This window comes from Macroventuria anomochaeta (genome assembly GCF_010093625.1).
Source record: "Macroventuria anomochaeta strain CBS 525.71 unplaced genomic scaffold BU25scaffold_14, whole genome shotgun sequence".
NCBI classification, from domain to species: Eukaryota; Fungi; Ascomycota; class Dothideomycetes; order Pleosporales; family Didymellaceae; genus Macroventuria; species Macroventuria anomochaeta.
The window spans coordinates 112,986-128,500 of record NW_022985375.1 but is presented as its reverse complement, the minus strand read 5'-3'; the positions used below and the strand labels follow the sequence as shown (position 1 = coordinate 128,500).

Genomic DNA, 15,515 nt, shown 5'->3' with positions numbered 1-15,515 from the left:
TGGCCCAAGCGCTTTGACGTCATCGAAGGGCGTGCTGTTCGGCAAGGAAATGACGATAAAGGAATCGAATGCACGACTCGGGCACGCGACCGTCCCATTTCATCTCCAATGTGTAGAGATATCACGAAATTTTTGTCAAGTCATTGTTCGTTGGTGAACTCTGGGCCCTGCGGGGCAATCTAAGCCGTATTCAGTAGGAGACTCCGGGCTCTCTAGGTGACACGCCCTTTCGACATTTGTGATTTATCATCTAGCAACCAACATCAAGCTTACAAACCACTGCCTGAGCGAAGTACATAGCAGTCAATTAACCACAAAGACAGGCAGATAACAGCAGGCGCATTGACTAAGTTTCATTCACCACTGACCAAGCACCTCGACCACAGGAATCACTATCTCACCATGGCTAAAATCTTGCTCACCGGAGCTACTGGGTACAACGTACGCCTGACCTTTACGGTTCTCGCTAATGAGTGACAGCTTCATTGGCGGAGAGATCCTTCACACTCTAGCATGCGCTGGACACTCAGGCCTACACATAACCTCGCTTGTGCGAGACGCCAGCAAGGCACAGCAAGTGCAATTGGCCTACCCAGAGGTCAAGACCGTCTTGGGAGATCTGGATGATACCGACTTGATAAAAGAACAGTCCAAAGCCGCAGATGTCGTTCTGAGTACGTATGACCTCTTGTGGGCCTCTTCAACGCTGACTTGGTGTCAAGACTTCGCTGCCACTGGACATGCAGCGAGCGCAAAGGCTATTGCGGAGGGCCTACAGGCACGACAGAAAGAGACGCAAAAGCCCGGTTACTGGATCCAGATTTCAGGAGCGACAATCTACGCAGCGGACGAGATTGGCTCGGGCCGTTATGGTAATGCGACTGACGATACCTACGATGACCTCAAGGACCAGAAGAAGATCCTATCAGCCATCCAGAAGAATCCCAAACGAGTGGTCGAGAACCTTGTCATATCGCAGAACCCTTCATCAGTCAAGACAGCACTGATTGTAGGACCCCTCATCTACGGTGTAGGCCAAGGTCCGGTCAACCAGAGGAGCGTCCAGGCACCAGAAATTGCGAAAGCGACTTTGAAGCTCGGCCATGGTTTCAAGTTGAACGAGGGCAAGAACATTTGGAGCAACATTCACGTTCACGATTTGGCTAGTTTGGTCTCCCTACTAGTCGGAGCTGCCAAAGATGGTAAGGATGGCTTCTGGAATGAGGATGGCGTGTTCAACGTCGAGAACGGCGAGCTGGTGAGTGTTCGTACCAGCACTGTGAAATTTTGTACTAATAGAACAGGCTTTCGGCGACTTGAGTGCTTTGATCACAAAAGAGGCACACAAGCAAGGCTTCATCAAATCTGGCGATCACCTCGAGACCATCGACGCAGCGAAAGCTGACACCCTGAGTGGTCATGCATCAGTCTTGTGGGGCACGAATGCTCGTACACGATCGTCGAACGCTCAGAAGAACCTTGGATGGAAGCCAACCGGAGCTTCGCTTGAGAGGACGATTGCCGACTTGGTCAGTAGCGAAGGAAAGGCATTTGACAGTAAGATATCATTGAAGAATGAACTCTGAGCACTAGCTGATTGCAGGTCCTAGGTAAGAAGAGTGAATTGTAAGGAGTTCTATCAAAGTTGTCGAACTAGTTGAGCAACAACAACACACAACCAATCAACGCAACCTTCCTCTACAATTCGAACGCTGTTTCCTTGTACGACCTGGCGTTTCACGCTCGACCCTCAAAACATACGGAACAAGCCTTGCGGCCCGTGGTGCCCCACACTCTTACGCGTCCGCATCGCCGTCCTGTCACTCTGAATCTGAATGACGCTTCAAACATCAACACATCCATTGGTCTTCTGTAAATGACAAGCTATACAAGCATTCTGAGGGAAAGGATTGTTTATAGGCTTCTAACATCTGGTAGCCGCAATCTGAATGTAGCGCTGGATGATCCCTAACAGACATGCGCGTACACTGTTGTCCGCGGCATATCGTCACAATGAAAATAGTATGCCAAAAGCATGCCGACGACTTGCGCAGGCTTTGTATAAGAGGGCTGTGATGATGTAGACTGATTGACATTCACACTCCAAGATCTCCGGCTCTCGCCATACGCGCCGATACTATACTGGTCACTCTTGCCCTAGCCCTTGTCGCCATCGCGCATCAGCATCACCAGCTATCTGCTCGTGAGGTTGCTGAACATCAGTCAATCTCCAAGCGATGCGCTGCATCAGCTGGCGCTTTCACCGTAGCGCGCAAGCAGCGCTCTCTAGCCAAGCACAATGCTCTTGTTACTAAAGACACCAACGTTACCATTCACACCTCATTTCCTTTCTACGACACGATCCAGAACGACACATGCATTCTCATTCCCGAGGTTACTGCTGGACCATACGTCTGGCCTCAGTCCGATACACTTCGTCAAGATATGAGTGAGGGTCAAGCCGATGTCCCGATCTACCTCAACATCGGTGTTCTCAACACGAACACTTGTGAGCCTGCACCTAACGTATTGATTGATCTGTGGCACTGTAAGTCTCTCATCGTCTCTTCTCTCACTAAGCTGATTGCAAGCAGGCAATGCCACTGGTAGCTACTCGTCCTTCGAGGCCCTCTCCCCCAACAGCCCCTTCGAACAGCCTTTTGAGCAACTCAACGTAACTATCGGCGCCGGCACACTCGACCTCCACCGGCAAAAGTACCTTCCTACGCGGAATGTGACCCACCGACGACAACAGTGTGATGGAGATGAAGACTGTCTTCCCGGGTTTCTACATCGAGCGCACGATTCACGTTCACGTCCGTTCGCACACAAACTGGACCGTCCGCGGCAACGGCACTATCGTGTCTAGCAACATCGTCTCCACGGGACAGCTGTTCTTCGAGGAGGACTTGAGTGCGCAGATCATGGGTATGGAGCCATATGCTAGCCACACATAGATCAACCGCATGCTGTCGACAGCATCTGCTCTAGCGAGATGACGACTGAATGGAGCCCGAACTGTGCTTGACGGTGTTGATGTGGCGAATGGTATGGTTGGGTATATCACACTGGGTGTCGATCTTACGGCTACGAGCTCTGAGGGAAGTGCTGCTCCCTCTGGCACGATGACCTCGGGTGCCACGCCTTCTGGTACTTCTGCTTAGGTCGAATGCCTCCGAAGGAAGAGTTATATGATTGGGTGCTGTTTTGATAGCGTAACGTTCAGAAGTGTGTAGACAAACGCAGTACATCACGTATGTGTGGACATTGACGGTTTTGAATAAATCGTGGCGGCGTGGGCCGCTGTAGTATACTGATAGCTACGGTAAACGATAACGTAGGACTATCAGGGCGATGGAAGGCTGCGCTGAGTTGCCATCTAGCTAGGAGAAGACGATTATATACTGACCCTGTAACGTGCTAGGCCATAACAGTCTAAGCAAGGGTACCGGTAAGACTGGCTCATAAACGTTTTGCGTAGCCTGATTGGGAAGGAGCTGGGGTTTTTTCATACCAGCTTTCCTTGACATTTGTCAGCAAAAGTCCCTAGGTAATATCAAAATCATCTCATCCCCAAGTATTTGTCCACTTCTGCTCCCAAATAACTAATGCTGGAGGCTGCGCAAATGTGTAGACCTCTGCTGGAGACCTGCCAAAAGGCCGTGTAGTTTGTTGACGCTGGTGTATTCTAATTGATTGGCAATTGAGGAAAAATGAGACAGTATTGGAAGAGCAAGGATATCAAGGAGCACAATCATGGAAGGGTCATTGGTACCAGAAAATGAAGCCCCTGAACTCACACATTACCTCTGTGTCCTGCCTGTGATGCCTTGACATCTTTTTCAAGTCCAGGATGGTTAGAAGTAAACCTCAGCACCCATCAGAACACTGGTGGCATAGTCCATGATGAAAGAAGCAGCTCTGGCTTGAGCATATTCTGCAGCCAAAGTCAGCACGCTGGCTTGCTCACACACGGGAAAGGAAGCTTGCTGTGCTTCAGTACCTAGAGAATATGCTAAACTGGATACCAATTGACATTTTTAACCCACCAAAGAGTGGTTTTAAGACACAGAAAGGCCAAGAAATTGACTAGGAGAGGAGGATCCAACCACCAACCGGGCTGGAGAGCAATGCACACTGGAAGTTGAAGCCAAAAACAACACAAGCCTGGTAGGCAGAGCGAGCTGGAATATGGGAGAGTGCTGCCAAATCATACAAAAGCGTCAGAGCAAGTCAAGAGAAATGGTCACTACTTGAAGAGCAGATGTATGACTTGTTCTTGCAAGCTTGGAAGAATGCAGAGAGAGTGACAAGGCACTGGTTTAGGCGGTTTGCCATCAAGCATTTTCGCAAAATCTACCCACAAGAAGCTGCCAAGCTTGGTATTGAAGTCTTCCCATTCACAAATGGCTGGTTCTGGGGCTTCTTGTCATCCTGACATGGCTTACAGCCAACAACAATCCTCTTGTTCCCCAAGGCTCCGGGCTTGCCTGTGAGGTAATCCTGTAGAGCATCTAACTGCAATTGACGCAACAATGGTGGCGGGCCGAGCCTGACAGTAGGTGGAGGATAGCACACTCCCCAGTACTCCAAGCTCAGCCGCAGCTTTGCCATAGCCTTGCCGTGTACTCCAGTCGATTGCCACGCCTCAGTGTTGTTTTCTCCGGCTGCTATATGATCGGTGATCATTTGTTGAACGTGTGGTTGAAGGCGGCGGCCGGTGTTGACCATAGTGGCGAATTGCATCGTCAACAACACCAAGAAATGTCGTGACAATTGAGAACAAGCCTCAGAAAACACCTCCCAAGAGACTCAGAGGTATAAACAACACCTTGTAGCATCAAATTGTATAGAGAAATAGCCTATAAGTGATGACGCGGAGCTTCTTATTACCCCTCGCACTAAATCACGTGTGTCGAAGGTATTATGAAACCGTTATACAAGATTTGCGGCTAGCGATTGAGGTCAAACTAGGCATGTCAGAGCTGTAAAAGAATGGAGGATGCTTTGGAAACTTACCTTGATATCACTTCCTACATCCAGGACCAACCCCTCTTTACCAAATGCGATGAACGTATTGCTAGTATGGACCCAATTACTCAGCTCCCCCATAAATTCTTTCTGCACCTTCCGTACCGCAGTCATAGACTCGCTGTCCTTAATGTAGATCTTGTAAGCCAAAAGGTACTCTGGCCTGTTCTTGCCGCCAAAGTAGGCGCGAATGTCGAATTGGGATGATGGTATACCAATGTTCGCCTGCAAACCATACACCTCATTTGCCGCGTGTGCCTGCAATGCGTCCACCAAATCTGGTGAGAAGATCTGCTCAAGTTGCGTAGCCGGTGGGGTTTACCGTTGATACTGCTCTGGTGTATAAGATGACTGCACGTTGACTTTGCTGCTCGTATCACATCACCAACTTCCAACCCCTGCTGTTACTATGTTTTTCCCTCACCTGAGAGAGTTTCAGACTGTGCCTCTCGTCAATAGACCGAGGAAACCATCCGAGGTGGCTAAAAACGTTTCAAGAACATTTATATCCCGACTAGAGACGGTTCTGAGCTTTGCTGCAATGTCTATCTGCCAACGAATGCGGACGCTCAAAAGTTTCCTGTACATTCGACTATAGGCCCATATGAAAGGACGTCCACTTTGTCGAGTTCGGAAAGCCGGAGACCGAGATGTATGCGAACATGGCGAAGGTGATTACTCCACTTGGGCCAGATGCGTGTTTCGAAACTTGAGATCTAATTGTCTGGGTAAGTGCTGAGATCGACTGTACGACGCTTGGACTGACTGATCTGCCTGTATTGCAAGGACCATGGGTATGCCGTTGTTAGAGTCGATGTTCGGGGTTCTCGAGGCAGCCCTTGATCCTTTCGGTATCGGGCGAACAGCTCTGACTAGGGAGGATTCCGAGGGAAACGGTACGCTTTTTCCACCTCAGAGGAAGATTTCAACGCCCTGATTTATTCTATATAGACTGTTACAATGTCGTAGAATGGGCTGGCACCCAAAAATGGTCGTCCGGTAAGGTCGCTATATGCCTGTGAGGGGTTGCAGCATGTCGTAATTCGGCAACCGCTTCTTCTCCCCTAGCATGGCGTTTGCTCTTGGCTGGTAAGTGCGCTTCATCATCTTTACGAGCCGGCCTTTGGACACAGTCGAGGCGAGGTTCTCGGGCCCGTGTGCAACGATATAGCTGCTCAGATAGACTCGACAAATTGACCGTGACCTCTCCTGCTAGTGTACAGCATTTTCGAATTCAATTACATGTTCTATTCGATCCAGAAGCTCGGTGGTATCATTAGTGCAGATGTCATGCCGGTGCCATGCCATGGTGGACAGCTTAAGGGTAAGCAGACAGAAGGTCATGAGAGAATGACACGTCAACATTGTATACAGACACAATACATAAACTTACAAAGGGCTATACAGACACCATCTATGCCGCCTGGTCGAAGTTGCGGATAGGAGGCATCATACCCAGCCCCTTACCCTCCGTCTCCTTCGCCTCGCCCTCCGTATCCGTAACACCACCCGCACTCCTCTCCTTAACATGGCGCCTCAGCAGCGACAAAATCTCGCTGCCCTTCCACCTAGATGGCACAGGCCTGTACGCCGGCTTGAAAGTACCAACGGTCTGCGCCCACTCGCCGCTAGCAGGCGAGCGCTTCCACTCGTCCTTGGGTTGCATGTCCTTGCCCTGCGCGTTTGTTGTGGCGAGGTTGTCGTGGCCGCCTTCGGCGGTCTCATGGGACGTGGGTGTGGGCTCCTGCGTAGCCCAATAGTAGATGTCCCAGTCGTTCTCGTCGAGGAAGAGGTCGTACTGCTGGAGCAGCTGGGGCGACATGGTGCCGAGTTTGGCGTCGGCGAAGGTGCTAAGGAGGAGATCACTTTCGAGGGTTCCCCTCTTGCGGCTCTGGTCTGGTAGTTGTCAGCATCCATTGTACGGAGGGCTAGTCCGTCTGGCGTAAATTTCTTGGCAGGGAAAGGCAACGCAGGGGCAGTGGAACGGACATAGTAATCGTGCACGCATGGTATTCGGATCCTCTCCCGTCCGTCTTAACGGCTCAACCTTGAACCTGACAAAGGTACAAAGTGAGCATGTATCCTAGCTTGACTACCCAAATACAAGATGCTGCTTACTTGGCGCCCTCCAATTCTCCCACACCAAGCTCAGCGTTCTTTCCATTGACTTCCGAGCCCTCGCTGCTTTGCGTTCCACCAGTCATGCGGTGTGTGTTCTCCGGGACAGAGTCCTTGGGGATGAAGTTGGGGTCCACCTGGGAGATGAACTCGGGCGGAGGTGCATCCTTGCCGACTGAGGGCATCTCGTTCGCGATGGTAGAGGCCGTGTTGGTCATGTGAGGGTTGAGATTCTTCTCCATCTGGAACTTGCGATACTGCTCGGAGGTGTCATTGGTGCGCTTGTTGAGTGCTTCGAACTGGTTGTTGCGAGCAGCCGAGATGCTGAAGGAGCGGTAGGTCGAGCGCTGGGCAGCGACGAACGCGCGCGACGAGCGCATAGCAAGTCTTGAAGAAGCCATTGTGGTGTTCGAGGTTCGAGAGGGTCCAATTGGGCGATGGGGTGTTGATAGGGAAGAATTGGTACAGCCGAGGGATCGAGAACGTCATAGCTCGCCGCTGACTAACGACCAATGCGTCCCCTGCGACCGGTCGTGCAAGTCGATTACCTTTCAATCATCGACATCAATCAAAGCAATTTTCAACCAGCATCCCAGAGGCACAATCGACAATTCACAACGATACGGAATATTTTCATCGTCTTCACTACCATTTGATTGCGCGGCATACTAAGATTCACGCCCACACAACCCTGGTGTACTCAATACCACCTCGAGAACGCAACATCAAACACCATCGTGCGCATGTAATGAAGTCTTTCGCCCGCTGTCTAAGACTGCCCGTTTTCGATGTACAGCCCATGCACTTTGCGGGCATGGTCCATCATCTTATCTTTCCTAGGAAATGGTCTGCCGCGATCACACTGAGTTGAGGGACACCAGATTTCTTTCTTCTCAACGGCGTGCGCTCCGTCGTAGTGCCTCAGAAAATCTGGCCATCGAGTATAGCGACCACCACACTCTGGGAATTGACATGCGAATGCCTTGGTGTCCGTGTCGTTCAGGCGAGATACCATGCAGATGGCATCCTCGCTGCGATGGTCAGCAAGGCCCATTCCTGGTATCGGTCCAGCATATGAAAAGTTTATGTGCTCCGACGCCACGGGTTGATCAAGTGTGCTTGCGCTTCGTACTGTTGGGCTGGTTCTGCGTGCGATGTCAGTCGAAATGCGCAATGCTATTGAGCATGGCCATCAATTGGAACGTACTGCGCGATAGGATCGATTACGAAGGCGGAATCGTTGAACGTCTCACATACTGACGTTCCATGCCACTGAGCTGACTCATTCAACGACGTGACCACATCAGGTCTTGGTGGCCTAGTTTTCACGTGGGCTTGGGCATGCTGGGTTAGGTCGTTGTTTACAGCCGCAGTGTGGGCTTGGTCGAGGACTGATCAATATGTCAGGTACGTCCCGATCCAAACCAGATCCATCGTACGTACAGTCGTTGTCCACCACCGTTTGTCCGTACTGATCATAGTCTGGCACAAAATTCTGGGTCCAGATATCATTGGTGTAATTCATGTTGACGAAGAGATGTACGAAGAGGTTGAAGGGCTTGGCACGAATGAGTAGAATGATTTGTATAGTCGCTGTGGACGACAAGTAGTACCTTTAAATGCTCGTAAGATTGACGAGCCACCAGCTGAATACCAAGTGCAGTTGCCCTTCCATCGATTTATCAACTGAAGGGGCCTCGCAAGGTCCGTCTCGATTTATCATGTCGCACGGGTATGCACCTGCACGCCTCTGCAGGCTGAGTGGTCAAGGCGCGCACATCGAACGTTCCCACGATCATCGCGTGGCGCATGCTCCGCATCGCGGCTCCGGCTCCCATGCCGTCCGCAGAAGAGCTCGCTCAGACCGTCTATTGCGCACTCACTGCTACGTGGAATCTATATGGGAGCGGGATTCCGTCCAGTATGGCGCTTTGAGCTTTTTCGAAGACCAGATTATCAAACTTGTCGATTGAATCATGCAACATTCGCTATTCTCGATGTCGTTGTGTACCTGACTCAAGCCCTTCACTTCGTCAGGCCTCAATGCGCCCCGAGATGGGTGCATAGTGGCGTCTGCAACGCTGGCAGCAGCAGGGGAGTTCTCACAATCACCAGAGCATAAACCAAACGGGTCGACCAGAAAGGGCAGCGAATCAGGCGTGGAATTTGGCGGCGAACACGCTCAGGGAAGTTGGATGTCACTCACCGAGGATGCAGAAGCGCGATGACTTTGTACGCGCACGGCGCCACCTGCCCCGCGATTGGAGTACCGCTCATGTGCTAGCTGATAGCCTTGTCGTCACCCTTGTCCGGTGGCCTCGAGCATTCGTCTTCCGTACGTTCTCTTTTCGACGGTCTAAATCTGCCGAGTTGCATATCCTTCGAATTACGTCCCCTTCAAGCAGAGCCCCATGCCAATTTGTTACGGTGAGCCCTGCCCACCGAGTTAGGCTCTCATCACAACTACACGGTTAATCTTCAATGTCCTATATTTCCGGATTGCAATCCTTGTTCTAGAAGGAGTATATTCTTTCCGTGCATCTACGCCTGTGCGGTAAGCTCAATACACAAGTCTGCATTTGCGCTGGGAAGGCCTACTTCTAGGTCAACTCCACAGCAACTCTTATCTGCGACATCGAGAAACGCCAACAACCGCAGCTTCATACCGGTGATTGCAACGGCTGTAGACCTGAAAAATTCATGCATAACAAGCCTTGGGCGTGAGCGATTCAAAGGCGTGTGCAGCTGAGGTGCTTCGCGCAAGGCTCATACATGTTCTTGCTAGATACTAACAGGCATGTAGGCAGGTGTGAAGGTTCCTCACGCAGCAAGGAGGAGAAGAAGAAGATAGTCTCTTTTAATCTCTTATAGTTGTAGCTGATAGGGATATAACGGGCTACGGACAATTTTGTCTCTAACGGACTACTCTTTGATTGCTATTGAAGACAGTCAGGCTTCACTATGAGACCAAAGGTTAGTGACTATTGTGTATGAACTCTTCTGTGACATGAGAGCTCAGTCCCCAGAAGATCGAACCTGCACCACATTGCATGTCCGTCACGCTATGCAACAACGCAGAAAACCTCAGATAACCTCACACCCTGTGGACCTTGTTCATATGATCATTTCTCCTATCCTTTCTACGAAACGGTCGGCCACATTCAGCCTCACTGCGCTCGCAGCCAAGAACGAGACACCAGAACAGGATAGGGTTGACTGCATGAATGCCATTGTAGTGTCTGTCGAGCTCATACCGGCGACCGAAAGTTTTGCCTTCACAGTTGGGGTGCTCATACATGTATGTCTGGTTGTTTGGATTTTGAATGTTGACAGGACTCGAGATAGCAGGAGGTTGCGTCACCATAGGTTCCCCCGTTGCTGGCAAGTCCTGAGTAGATCCTCCGGGGTAGCTCGAGTGATGCAGCGTCCAGTTCTCAATCCATTGATCCTCGCCAGTGGGAGAACTGTTGATTTGTTGGACGAAATAGTGTGTTGGACCCAACCTGTATGATCGGTATGATCTCATGCTGTTATTCTGTGATCACATATTGCTACTGTGTTGAGCATCGTTAGCACTGAATCAAGGTACATAGTCTTGATGACCGTACATTGAAACGAGATATCGCTCTTCTCCCCAGGCAGAATCATCTAGCCAATCAATGGAAACCCCTTGATCATGTCGCGGTGTGTATTGCGGAGAATAAGATGGCTGCGAAGGTCGATCCTGTTGAAGACAAAAAGACAAACCAGTAGTCGAAGTGATGGCAGCGTTCGAGTTCGAGATGTACATATTGATAGGAGCTAGTGTCGTATTAGTTGCGAGTACTAGAGACTAGTGGAGAGAATATAGTGCTAAGCACTCACCTTGACATTGGCTAAAGACGTATCGGTCCATCTCTGCAAGACAGACGTCACACAGACAGCCACGCTCCCAGGCACAAGCGCGATGACTGCATGCCATGTCAGCCTTAGAGGCCCATAATAGCCTTGCGACTCTTTGGTGAAATGGAAGGTAAGGGAATGATTGGGAGGTAGTTTTGCGTGTGGGAAGTGTTCACACTTATCTACAAGACAATCTGAATGCCACATTTGCCCTTCCATTCACCGGACTATTTGCGTCTCGTTGCACTTTTTTGCCAAATCTAAGCTTCATCATCGAGATGTTCGTTCTTGCAGCACCGACCGTGATCCTATTGGACGATGCGCAGCCTAGTGGATGCGGCACTTGACTGTAGCCATACACACAAGTGGGTTTCTGAGGGATCGTTCCATTCTGACCACCGGAAGGGCTCCAATTTGCAGGGATACGGTAGTTCGAGACGTGAAGGTGAGACGGAGCGGTAGCGGGCGAATCGATAGCGTGGTTCAAGATCGCTCAGATCTCACCAATCTTGCTTCATCATTCCACTTTACATACTTGCTTCCTTACCATGCCGCAAAAGCGTGTTAGTTCTCGATACCAAGTTATCATCATACGATCCATCGCTTCCACTCAAGTTCGAAGCCCGCCCGCCGCTCTTCTGATGCCACCTTTTTCTAAGTCTTGGTGCTGTCATTGCCCAGTTCTGCCCTCACTACGTCTATGCTTCTCTGTCTTGCGCTAGTGACCATTCTTGATGCACGTATCCATCAACTTAGACAATACACATTGTCTGCCAGCCGTGGTCATCTCAGGTTGTAGGTATCTTTGCACGATGATTGATCGCTCTGAAGCCACTGAAAATTGTTGAATAACATGATCCAGACCCACAGGTAGGTGTGGCTTGGGTATCTTGATCCAGCTGGGCTCTGTCCGGGACAACTGGTGGAATATATTCACCCATGGCATCTCCGCTTACTGTAGACTCTATCTACAGCGATCCCATGCACCTTGTATGTATGCTACATCATCTTGTCCTTTCTTGGGAACGGATCATCACCATGCTCCTCACTCCGTGTGCAGGTCGATTCAGGACACCAATACGCGAGGGCGGCGTCAAAGAAGAAGCCATCGTTTATGTAACTCATGTTGTTGAATCGATATGATTTCGTGGAGTTCTGTGATCTGCGGGTCTGATCTCCTTGAAAATATGCTTACGCAGCATCTTTGTACTTGTAAATGGCAAGCTCCTTGAGCATCAACTTACTCTTCGAAAGTACGTGCTCACTATAACTATACTTGATGGTTGCTTCGCAGCCCAGCTGCTCATATTGATGCTGAGCGGCATGTGTGGTTTAGTCTTCATTCGCGATTCATACGTGTACCGGATTGGTTGAATTGTGGTCATTAGCGTCGAATGTGTGCGTTGTTCTGGAATGTCTCGCCTGTGCGGCATTGGTGTCGAGGTTGGGTCTAGTTGCCATTGGACGCGAGCTTCCAGTCGAGGTTCGTCTACCTAAATATATCCTTCGAAGCGAGCCAAGTAACTGAGCTTATACTCAAAGTCACTCTGGCGCAAGATACATATAAGCAAATCAGCTAAGACCTCAGTGCCCTTCGCAGCTTCTCACCCGATCCTTCTGCGATCACCTCAAGATGGCTTGTGGCGCAAGAAATTACCATCGTCCTTTATGTACGGAGCTTACCGTGGAGCGCTGCACGTGTCTAGTGTGTCAACATGGTTAGACGACTGTATTCCCAAGGGACCTGCCCTAGATTTTGCATGTCGCACGAGCCGAAGCTGCCTCGGAGGATGATAACCCGAGCACCGTGATGCACGACTTGGTAACAGTACAAAATGCTCGCGCCCTAATCGCCCGAGCGGACATGCTGCTCGGCAAGATAGAGATCGAAGCGGACCCTGCATTAAAGCGGGGTGGCGTCGTAGATCCGGAAGCGATTAGTGTGGGGTGAACTAGATGGACAGTGTTTGTTCACTTGGCGTCGATTAGATACATGTGATGGATGTTGTATCATTTCATTCATAAAAACTCCGCAAAACGCTATGCTTACTTCAAAGACCAGACACCGTTCTCCTCAATGATCTCGATAGGTCGGTTCTCGTCCAGCGATCTCCGCCCAGCCTCGAGGATGGCAGTTGTGGCGATGGTGTTCTTCAGTGTGGGGAGCGGGCGCGCATCGAGCTGTTCGAGTGTGACCTTGCCGTCGTTGAGCAGGTTGACGGCGTCGATGAATTTCTCGAAGGAGATGTATCCATAACCGATCTGGCCAGCGAAGTTGCCCTCCTCGTCAGGAGCGTACTTCATGTAGAAGCTATAGGAAGTTAGCATTTGAGGATAAGCTATTTTAGAGAAAATACGTACGGGTTGTACCAGAGCAGACCGGTCTCGTCGTCAGTGACGTCGTAGCCGCGCTTCGCCTGGTTGACACGGATCTCTCCAGATGAAGACATGTAGTGGAAGTACTGGTTTGAGTGGACACCGGCCTTCTGTGGTGCTGCCCAACCAGCTGTGTAGACACCTGTCGCGCGCTTGCTGGGGTCGTCCTTCTTTACCCAGTCGGTGAGAAGTGTGATTGTGTCCTCAGTAACAGGGTCGCAGCCAAGAGTGGTCGCAATACCCTTCGCCGCGCTTCCCATAACGCGAACGGGCTTGTAATCAGGGACCATAGACTCATTAATGTCGATGTGGTGGGAGTTGAGGTAGTACGAGATGTCGCTATCCTTGCCGGCCCAAGCCTTGAAGGTCTCGAGCTGGCTCTTCGGCTGGCTCATGTAGGAATAGAAGTAGTTGAAGTCACCGAGCTTCTGGGCCCTGAATCGTGCATCGGCGTAGGCAGGATCGTAGCGCTTGTGGTGCTCAATGTAAACAAAGACATTGTGCTCCTTGGCCTTGGCGAGAAGCTCCTGGTGGTGCTCAAGCAGCTTGACTGCTGGCTTCGTGATCAGGACGTGGATGCCGCGCTCAATGGCGTATAGAGCAATTGGATAGTGGGTGGTGTCTGGGGTAAAGATTGTGACTTTGCCATGTCAGCTGACATCAACAATTTGCTCAGCGATTCAACTTACTGGCGCTGCCCTTGGGAAGAGCGTCAATTGCTGTCTTGTACGCATCTGGATCAGTCTTGCCCTCCTTGGGGAACTCATCGAAAGAAACGTCAAGGCCGTTGTATGCCTCTGAGATATTCTTTCGGAGATGCTCGCCTGTCACATGTTAGCAGTTGAGCATTCCTGTATTTTCGGGAGCATTGACTTACGAATGGCAGGGAATTTGCCTCCAGAAACACCGACCATGGACAAATCACCGACCTTGCCGCGTCTTCGCAGGTCGAAGAGGGTCAATCCCACAACACCGACCTTCTTGTCTGACTTGGAGGCACCACCGCCAACAAAACCGGTTGTGTACTCTCCGGTACCAACCTATGCAGCTGATTAGCTAGCTGCTCGTTTCCTGCTTCTTCTCGAGGAACCGGAATCTCCAGTCTAGAGTTTTACTTCTTGCAACTGCTCACAGCAAGTTCAGACCTTCCAAGTGCCGTGTGAAGCTGCAGAGAGGCCGTTGCGCTAATGAGGGGTAACTTACCATCAAAACCGCAGGAGGAGCCATGGTGCTGCTGTTTTCTGCCGTTCTTTGGGTATAGGAAGATCAATTGGGACTCTCTTCAGCTTCAGTCGAAGTTTCAAAGTAGAGGAAGGTAAGATGAGGCAGTTTCCTGGGGAAGGCTCCCAGGCAATGCATAACAACGCGTCGGCTTCGTCGGCGTTTGAACGGAATAATTTTGCCATCTCTTAGCACGATCCAGTGCATGGAGGGGCACGAGGGGCTTGTTGGACGGCTGACAGACGCGCAGCATTTTGCCGTTTCCCGCGGCCGGCATGACGTTTGACTGGACCATGGTGTGGTAGCGGGGCGCATCTGGTCATCGTGGTGGTTCCAGGAAGCTTGTCGAAGCGGGAAAAGCTATCATTTCGCTATTCAACGCGTCAAATGCTCTCAACAGCGCGTCGAGTGTCCTGCGAACGTGCTGCTGTGACACGCGGAAGTTTACATGCTCATCGTGTTTTGAGGATGACGCCAACGCTCTTCCCCAGGCCAAGAGAAATGGGAAGTCGCGCATGATGCACCCCACGCGAGCAGTTTCGCTCTCATTGGTGGAGAAACCACAAAAGTTTCTCCGGACTCCGAGTCTCGAGGAAACACCCCCCGTGCTGGGCCACTTCGTTCACCATCCAGAACCCTGCCATAGGCGGTAGCGCTTCCACACGACAGGCGACAATTTAGTCACCCCACAGTGAATGGTCCCGCATTTCGCGCAGATGTCGCCCGAAATCGTCAGGCGGTCCAGATTCGGCACGCGATTCGCTCTGGTCTCTGCAGTCTTCATAGTATTGGTCTGCTTAGCGAATGAACGGCCTGCATTTGACGAGACGTTGACTTTCTTAGAGCAGTGGAGAGGCGCGACTCAAGGTGGGATGTTTTTGGGCTCT

The 15,515-nt window shown here is 50.9% G+C and overlaps 6 protein-coding genes across 6 annotated transcripts; 2 read left to right on the top strand and 4 right to left on the bottom strand.

Annotated features, from left to right (window-relative positions):
* Positions 1 to 187: 187 nt before the first annotated feature.
* BU25DRAFT_410189 (NAD(P)-binding protein) lies at positions 188 to 1,913 on the top strand. Its single transcript, XM_033706225.1, has 6 exons — positions 188 to 216; positions 324 to 434; positions 481 to 674; positions 723 to 1,258; positions 1,305 to 1,557; positions 1,611 to 1,913. Exons 2-6 carry the CDS (start codon positions 403 to 405, stop codon positions 1,628 to 1,630), a joined length of 1,035 nt encoding a protein of 344 aa, XP_033562259.1. The 5' UTR covers positions 188 to 216; positions 324 to 402; the 3' UTR covers positions 1,631 to 1,913.
* Positions 1,914 to 2,184: 271 nt separating this feature from the next.
* BU25DRAFT_467371 (uncharacterized protein) lies at positions 2,185 to 3,357 on the top strand (the record flags this gene model as incomplete). Its single annotated transcript, XM_033710712.1, has 2 exons — positions 2,185 to 2,548; positions 2,595 to 3,357. Coding segments are annotated over 2 exons (639 nt in total), but the record flags the coding sequence as incomplete, so codon positions are not given.
* Positions 3,358 to 4,952: 1,595 nt separating this feature from the next.
* On the bottom strand, positions 4,953 to 5,823 carry BU25DRAFT_421084 (uncharacterized protein; the record flags this gene model as incomplete). Its single annotated transcript, XM_033708063.1, has 4 exons — positions 4,953 to 4,970; positions 5,020 to 5,322; positions 5,456 to 5,513; positions 5,798 to 5,823. 4 exons carry the CDS (start codon positions 5,821 to 5,823, stop codon positions 4,953 to 4,955), a joined length of 405 nt encoding a protein of 134 aa, XP_033562257.1.
* Positions 5,824 to 6,406: 583 nt separating this feature from the next.
* On the bottom strand, positions 6,407 to 7,591 carry BU25DRAFT_410186 (TPR repeat protein-like protein). The gene is made up of 3 exons (XM_033706224.1): positions 7,150 to 7,591; positions 7,021 to 7,085; positions 6,407 to 6,927 (listed from the first exon to the last, which is right to left on the bottom strand). Exons 1-3 carry the CDS (start codon positions 7,548 to 7,550, stop codon positions 6,446 to 6,448), a joined length of 948 nt encoding a protein of 315 aa, XP_033562256.1. The 5' UTR covers positions 7,551 to 7,591; the 3' UTR covers positions 6,407 to 6,445.
* A 327-nt stretch (positions 7,592 to 7,918) lies between these two features.
* On the bottom strand, positions 7,919 to 8,865 carry BU25DRAFT_490721 (uncharacterized protein; the record flags this gene model as incomplete). The annotated part of the gene is made up of 3 exons (XM_033711508.1): positions 8,593 to 8,865; positions 8,357 to 8,540; positions 7,919 to 8,294 (listed from the first exon to the last, which is right to left on the bottom strand). The coding sequence occupies exons 1-3, from the start codon at positions 8,672 to 8,674 to the stop codon at positions 7,919 to 7,921; spliced, it is 642 nt and encodes a 213-aa protein (XP_033562255.1). The 5' UTR covers positions 8,675 to 8,865.
* A 4,178-nt stretch (positions 8,866 to 13,043) lies between these two features.
* On the bottom strand, positions 13,044 to 15,048 carry BU25DRAFT_366571 (D-galacturonic acid reductase-like protein). The gene is made up of 5 exons (XM_033703850.1): positions 14,611 to 15,048; positions 14,285 to 14,447; positions 14,097 to 14,231; positions 13,393 to 14,047; positions 13,044 to 13,342 (listed from the first exon to the last, which is right to left on the bottom strand). The coding sequence occupies exons 1-5, from the start codon at positions 14,632 to 14,634 to the stop codon at positions 13,078 to 13,080; spliced, it is 1,242 nt and encodes a 413-aa protein (XP_033562254.1). The 5' UTR covers positions 14,635 to 15,048; the 3' UTR covers positions 13,044 to 13,077.
* Between the last annotated feature and the right edge of the window lie 467 nt (positions 15,049 to 15,515).

Excerpts from the sequence above, each read along its gene's own strand:
- BU25DRAFT_410189 (XM_033706225.1), top strand. The coding sequence starts at position 403 with ATGGCTAAAATCTTGCTCACCGGAGCTACTGG. Across the intron at positions 1,259-1,304 it reads ACGTCGAGAACGGCGAGCTG|GCTTTCGGCGACTTGAGTGC; the intron begins GTGAGTGTTCGT and ends CTAATAGAACAG. Across the intron at positions 1,558-1,610 it reads CGAAGGAAAGGCATTTGACA|GTAAGAAGAGTGAATTGTAA; the intron begins GTAAGATATCAT and ends TGCAGGTCCTAG.
- BU25DRAFT_410186 (XM_033706224.1), bottom strand. The coding sequence starts at position 7,550 with ATGGCTTCTTCAAGACTTGCTATGCGCTCGTCGCGCGCGTTCGTCGCT. Across the intron at positions 7,086-7,149 it reads GGAGAATTGGAGGGCGCCAA|GTTCAAGGTTGAGCCGTTAA; the intron begins GTAAGCAGCATC and ends TACCTTTGTCAG. Across the intron at positions 6,928-7,020 it reads CATGCGTGCACGATTACTAT|ACCAGAGCCGCAAGAGGGGA; the intron begins GTCCGTTCCACT and ends GACAACTACCAG.
- BU25DRAFT_366571 (XM_033703850.1), bottom strand. The coding sequence starts at position 14,634 with ATGGCTCCTCCTGCGGTTTTGATG. Across the intron at positions 14,048-14,096 it reads TCTTCCCAAGGGCAGCGCCA|TCACAATCTTTACCCCAGAC; the intron begins GTAAGTTGAATC and ends GACATGGCAAAG. Across the intron at positions 13,343-13,392 it reads GGTCTGCTCTGGTACAACCC|CTTCTACATGAAGTACGCTC; the intron begins GTACGTATTTTC and ends AACTTCCTATAG.